The 7,303-nt window shown below is 36.7% G+C and overlaps 1 protein-coding gene across 1 annotated transcript in view; it reads left to right on the top strand.

The window, feature by feature from the left end:
- LOC107091830 (ATP-binding cassette sub-family G member 1-like) overlaps window positions 1-2,082 on the top strand; it is a 28,143-nt gene extending 26,061 nt beyond the window's left edge. Inside the window, exon 13 of the mRNA XM_015385997.1 lies at window positions 2,011-2,082. Coding sequence (XP_015241483.1) covers window positions 2,011-2,082 — 72 coding nt within the window. The remainder of the gene's footprint in view (window positions 1-2,010) is intronic.
- The last annotated feature ends 5,221 nt before the right edge of the window (window positions 2,083-7,303 follow it).

The raw sequence follows: 7,303 nt of genomic DNA, 5'->3' as shown, positions 1-7,303 counted from the left end.
ATGCTTCTCTTGTTGAACTATGACCTGTAAACTGATAACCAATAATCTGATTTATCTGTGAGCTCTGTGGGAGATAAAAAAAGCCATGAGCTGCTTTCTTTGGATTTTTAGATTTTAGGAAAACAAAGGAAACAGTAAATGAACACATTAACTGACTGGTTATTTCTCCTCCTCAAAATACATATTAACATTTATTCATCTGAGTTTGGTGACAGGAGGAGCAGCAGGAGCTGAGCAAAGTTTGTATTGTTTGGATGATTAAAGCGTTATGGAAGAATTTAAATCACTTTTGCCCCGAATTAATCAACTTTAAGGTTTTTCAGATCTCCTATCAATCACATTTCTTTTTCTCATAAATCCCACTTTTCCTCAAATTATTTCTAGAAAACACAGTTTACCCCAAAATATTTTTATGAGGTACACCATCATTTGGTGGAGATAATTACAGCACTTGATTTAACAAATGCAGCCATTATTAATTAGAAAGAGCACACTGAAACTCTGCATGTTTCTTACAGCAATTATATGGAAATTCATATATATGATGATATTGACTGCAATGTACAGAGGGTAAAATTGTCATACAAATACGATATTTATCTTACACCTGGCCCACTGTGTGCTGATCAGTTGGAACACTGGTACTGAAAGCTGATTGTTCTCAGGTTTAAATGTGTTTTTTGGTGGGAAAGATGTACAAGTTTAATTATACAATGCGAGTATTAAAAAAATACTTCTTTTTAGTGGTACACTTAAGATTAATTTGGAAAAAAGTGGAACAAAGTGGACTTAATGGAAGATGACCAAGAAGGACACCATCATTGAAAACTAATCATAGAAAAGCCAGACTGGAATTTGCCTACCAAGATGGTGGCAGCCACAATGATTCCAACAAATGAGAGAACGCTGGACTTTTACTCAAAGCACATCAACTCTATGTCCATAGAGGGGAAAATGAAGCATATCAAGTAAAGAACACTGTCCATACATACAAATGCTTTAATACTTTCTTTTTTGATGCATTTTTTATGATAATGGTCTTAACTTAAAGTTAAAAACATAGTCTATTTTCATAAATATATTTACTGATACATTTATCAGAACTATTACAATGTGCAATGTGGTAAATGCTTTGTTTGGTTTCATTTCTTTTAAAGGTTTTTCACCTGCTTAATTAAATGATTATCTGTAAACAACACAAGAAGAAAAATAAAAAAGGAAAAGATGAAACAACAGTTTGGTCATTGAGTGGAACCCAGTTTAATGTTCAGCTTAATACAACCCTTCAAGTGTGGGAATAGCACAGCAAAGATTGAATCACTTGACAAACATGGAGCAAGCTATGTTATGCTCTGGGGCTTCTTTGCTTCATCTGGCACAGGGTGTCCATCTCTACAGGTTCCAATGAAATTTCAAGAATATCAGGGGATCATAAAGAGAATGTGTTAGAACTGTGTTAGAAAGCTTGGTCAACATGACAATGACCCAAAATACAGCTAAAAACACCCAGAATGGCTGAGAAGAAAACATTGGACTATTCTATTCGGCTTGTAAGAATAAAATCTAAATCCTATTGAGCATCTTTGGAAGAAGCTGAAAAATACTTTCTGGAAAAGGCCCCCTTCAAACCTGAAACAAGTGGAGCAGTTTTCTCATAAGGAGTTGAACAAAATACTTGAATGGAGGAGCAGATTTATCATTGACAGTCACAGGAATCGTTTGGTTGCAGTGATTGCCTCTAAAGGTTGTGGAACAATATGTTTAAGCCAAAGGTACTATTAGTTTTGTCCAGGCATATTTAAGGAGTAAATATTTTTTTCCTTTTAAATCACTCTGCTGAAGGATTTTTTGAAAGTAAATCCTAAATTTATTTTCTTAATTTTCATAGAATTTACTTTTGTCATATTTAAGCTATTTCTGTGACCATTGTGGATTTTTCTTTTATGCAAGTACCACAATTTTTGTATGTGTGTACTTCTAAATGCCGTTTTTTTGGGTCTTTTTCTTTAGAAGTCCTCCAGGGCTTCAGCCTCACAGGCCCAGGTGGCAGGTTCAGCCGAGTACCACTGTACCTGGAGTTAACCTAAACACCTCCTTACAGTGTACCTGTGTGTACAGGCCTGTATACGCAGTGTAAAAAAACAGAAGCTAACTTGACAATACATATTTTCCTGAATTTGATGCTAACTCTCTTAGAAAGGTTTAGTGTTGGCCACTACTAAAACAAACCTCTGTCTTCCAACCCCTTTTCTCATGTTTTCAATGTTTAATCATTCACATCACACATCACACATTTACAGCTAGCTTTGTGACAATTACCTGCACACTATATCAAATCCTGCTTTTTTGTCTAAAACTGTTTGTTTAAACACTCTCCTCATGTGAAGTAACCCTGGAAATCTGCAGCCCTGCCCTGGGATGCTACACTTTGCGACTGGCTCCTCCGACATTTAGGGACTCACAATAAATTATAATGGAAGATGAAAATAAATAGTTATTTACTTTCTTATAAAAGTTAATAAAAAACTGTACATGTTTCTGATGAAGACAATGGAGATAACTCCTCACTCCACCACTCTGTTGCAAAACTATAATGACTGTGTTCAGTGTCAGTGCAGGTGCCAGGATGCAATAACAACTCATGAGACCGGGAAAGAATAATCATGTGTAAAATGAGGTGGAAATCAGAGGGAACAATTCCTTAAATAACTTGATTGGAACTTGTTCTAAAGCCCCTGTCACACCTTAATGATTTAAACCAGCATATGCCTGATGTACGAAAACTCTGGCAAAAACGCAGGCATACGTTGGATAAGTTATAGGTTTTATACGTTTAGGTAGAAATTTTTTTTACGTTTAGGTTACGTATAGGCTTTATATGTTTTATATAAGTTATGAGCATGCTGAAGCACGCTGAAACACGCTGGCACACGTCGACATTAGGCAAGTATGACGAGAAATTTAGCTCATGCTCAAAATGTATGCCACCGTATGCCATACGTGGGCAATAAGTTACAGGTAAGTTATCTGATCGTTGACAGATGTTAATTAAGTGTAATTCGTGGCGTGTAGCTTATCCAAACCCTATGACTAACTTGTACATAACTTATCAAGAACTTATTTCAACGCATATCAATGTATTTGAAGTCTTCCATACGACCGTGGAACGTGTTTTTAACTTCCAGTTACTGTATAATGGTATAAAAGGGGGTTCACAGGAGGAAACTGTCAGTACTCCGCCAGACTTCATCCCCATCATAGGGTGCATGTGAGTCTGATGGATTCTTCCTGTGTTCACGGCCAACAAACTTCCTAGCAGACATGATGCTGAATGTGCTGCGACTGCAAACCTTATTTTACTAATACCGCAATCAAAGAAATCTTTTTATGCAGGTCAGGGGCCTCCAGGTGCACCGCTGCCCCCCTCAGGACACTGGCTTGAGATATTTCATGGGCATTATGCTGCCATGCATTATTCATAAGTTAGGCTGTCTTTGGACATATGCTCTGGACTTGTTATGAATACTCTATGTATACGCCTAAAATTTAAACAGTTTTGCACTGAAAACTCAGTTGGATCAAAACAGTCCAAACTCATTTTATGCTCTGTAGTTACCTCAGATGCTGCTGTATCTTCCAGAGTTGAACCTATTATAGTTAGAGAGATACCAATGAAAAAACTCTTATTAATAAAGAACCCCATAAAATGACTTCTGTTAAGAATAGGGGGGATGGACGGTTTAAAAGAGCCATGGTTCTGGGTGAGTTTGATGGCTGTATAAAAAAGATATCTAGGATTATTCTTATTCTCCTCTACTAATGAATAAAAATATGCTGATCTAGTTCTATAAAGGGATATTTTATACAGCAGTACACTGTTTTTTTTAGATTAGGTAGGATTCCTGTAGGCATGTAGAGCACCATTTCTCTCCAGTTTCCTAGCATTATGCTTCAAGGTGCACAAATCCGCATTTAACCAAGGAGACAGCCTCCTATTACTACATTTCTTCTTTTTAGAGGGGCTACATTGTCTAAAGTAGCATAGAGAAATGAAGTAACAGCATCATCAAAATCATCAATTAAATGGTTTCCCTCAGCAGTATTATTCAGTAATGCAGAGGAGATAAAAATATATATTTGTTTTTATTATTTACTATTGTATAATCTGACAATTATCTGCGACTTCTTTCAGGGGAATAGAACTCTGTTAAGGTTACAAAAAATAATCAGACAGTACAGGCTTGTAAGGAAATACTATTATTGCTCCACAGTCAATGCCATATTTCAGCATATTTCAGGTACAAAGTATGAATATTAGAATGCGTGGGACTATGCACATTTTAAACAAACCTAATCGAGTCTAAGGTATCAGTAAAGGCTGCATTTTAGCTTTCACCTTCAGGACTGGCATTAATAACCATCACTATAATGACTTTGTCAGTATTTGACACTAAATCAGATAGAAACTTATAAAATTGTGAATAAGGACCTGGTGGACAATATAAAGTAAAGCATAGAAGATGTCTTGTTGCTTTGAAGTTTGGATAGGGGGAAACTAAGATTTAAATTATTATCTAGTTTCTTGGCATATAAAAATGTAAACAGCTTGAGGGGGTTTGCCTTATTTATGCTTACAGAATGTCGTTGTAGCCATGTTTCATAATCTTTACATTTCCTTTCTAATTTCTACGTTGTTACCTCTGTAACAGAAACAAATTAGTTTTCTTCCTTCCACCTAGTGCAAAGTTAATCTGCATTTTGTTATAAACTTGTCAACGCCTCTCTGGATTTATCAGATCACAAACCATTAGTAACATCTATACTTAAGAGTTTTTGAGTTAGAAAAGAGATGATACACTGCTGTGGAGCTCCTTCTGTGGAAAGTCAGATTTAACTGATTATGAGAGTGCTTTCTTTTTTTTAATCAGGCTTAGTAGGAAAATAAACTTTTGCATCTCTGTTTCTGTATCAGCTACAGAACATTTCTAGAGTTGTTTGAAGAAATTGCATCATTCCAGCTCATTAGTGAACTCAGGGATGTCCAAGATCAGCTCATCATGTCATCATGTCCCAGAGGAGTCTTTATAATGGCAACAGTTCCTGTAATTCCCTCTGAAGCAGCTGAACCAGACCGACCAGTTAGGAGCAGATGTCCATTTGTCCTGAGAGGACAGAGAACACTAATGACATCCCTGCTGACTTCTCTGCAGACCTCAGAAAGGAATGACACAAAGGAGATGTTGCTCCACAGCAAACTCTGTTGTTGGTTGCAGAAAAACTTAGAAGAAAAACTTTGTTTCAATTGGAGCCAAATCACAGGAAAATAACATTAATGCAAAATTATTTTCTATTAAAGAAAAATGTTCCAGCTTTATAGTGTCCTATTTCTGTCAGTTAAGTTTAAAGTGTCCCTGGTGGACCAGACAGGTGAGAGGCCCTAAGGACCAGTAGGAAAAAAAAGATCTAAACAATAAACATTTATGTTAAAGTTCTTAAAGATGAAATATCATCACAACAAATGGGCAAAACTAATTACTCTGGATGTCAATGCTGTTTATAATACAATATTTGAAATGTTTTGCACGCAACTAATAATTTGGGTCATGGGTCGTCCCTGGTACCATTTTGTCGATCAGCAGCTGAAAAGCTTGGGGCCTTCTGGTCCAGAGGATCCATGTACAGAAAATCTGACACAGACTGAGCCTGAGCCTGAGCAACGAACACAAAGGATTCTGCAGATGAAACAAAAATAAAGAGCTAATGTTCTGGGTGTTCGATTAGTGGTTAAACACATTATATGCAACATATAACAATGAATGACCAAGTTTGTTGCATCCTGTGGTTGTGATAGAAAAAAAAAAAAAAAATCATCTCCTCTCCGTAACCCTGCTTGACAGCATATGAGGGTCTTCTTGCTGATTTGCTGTGCTTGGTATTTCTACAAACATAGTTAATTATGGTGCTTATTTCCTCTCCGGTCACATCTGTCCAGAAAGCGTTGAGTCGGAATTCTTGGTATTTGATTGAGTGCTGCTTTTCTAATCAAAACCATGCTGTCTTTTTATATTTTTTTTAATAGTATATGTTTTATCTTTCAACTTTCCAAAGAGCAAAAATTGTTCGGTGTTTATCTAATCAGGTCAATAGAGTCTAAGATCGAGCCCCCAAGATCCATGGTCTGAGCTTCACTCTCAGTCCTTGGGCTGGATCTATTTTCTTTACAGCATTTTGAATTATCTTGCTAATTAAATGTGCTGTAAAAATAAATGTCTCTTGACTTACCTTGTAATAATGGGAGCAGAAGTTATTTTGTCAGAAACCAATGATTTGTTCAAAAGTTACATTCACCAAATCAATCAGTACATAAAACTGCAGTTTTGGATTTACAGTTAAAAGAAGCTGAGTCGGTCATATACTGAGAATCTGAATCAGAATAAAGTTCATTGCCAAGCAGGTTTGCACTTACAAGGAATTTGACTTGTTGATGGTGTGGACAAAATATATATACAGAGCCTATTGCTATATAGAATATAAAACATACAATAAACTATATACAATATATAGTATATCTACACTCACCGGCCACTTTATTAGGTACCCCATGCTAGTAACGGGTTGGACCCCCTTTTGCCTTCAGAACTGCCTCAATTCTTTGTGGCATANTCTCAATTCAAATGTCTGGATCTGCAGTGAGTTTGAGTCTTTATATAGACAAGGCCTTGTATTGCTTGGAAACATGCAAATTGAAACCGATGAGCAGGTCATTTGGTTCCATTGTTAGCCTGTAATAACTGAAACCTGTCTATGATTCTGAAGGTTGGTCGTTAAAGGGGGGATTGTCTCCTGTAATACCTGAAACCTGTCTAACTTTAGGATGCACTAAATGTACTGGGATTTTGTGTTTGGAGAAAATCCTCTTGAGTTTTTCAGAGACTCCAGTAACGTAAGGGATTGTGATGTTTTTGCATTTAATTTTCCCATCGCTGTCTTCTGTTTCGTGTCTTTTGGATTTCCTTGCTGATTTGGTAAATGCCCAGTTTCGATATCCACAGTTTTGGAGAGCATATTTGATGTGTTTCTGTTTTTTGTGCTTCCCTTGTGTTTTAGTAGGGGCATGTTCTGCCCGGTGTTGTAAGGTTCTGATGACTGAGAGTTTGTGTTCCAGTGGGTGGTGTGAGTCAAAAAAAAAAATACTGGTCTGTGTGAGTAGGTTTCCTATACACTTCAATGTTTAGGCTTCCATATCCTTTCATGCTCACCAGACAGTCCAGAAAGGGTAGTTTGTTGTCCTCGGCATCCTCTC

Source organism: Cyprinodon variegatus, unplaced genomic scaffold (assembly GCF_000732505.1).
Source record: "Cyprinodon variegatus isolate N-32 unplaced genomic scaffold, C_variegatus-1.0 Scaffold354, whole genome shotgun sequence".
In the NCBI taxonomy this organism is placed as follows: domain Eukaryota; kingdom Metazoa; phylum Chordata; class Actinopteri; order Cyprinodontiformes; family Cyprinodontidae; genus Cyprinodon; species Cyprinodon variegatus.
The sequence above is the reverse complement of the archived record's forward strand: the minus strand, read 5'-3'. Positions and strand labels throughout refer to the sequence as shown.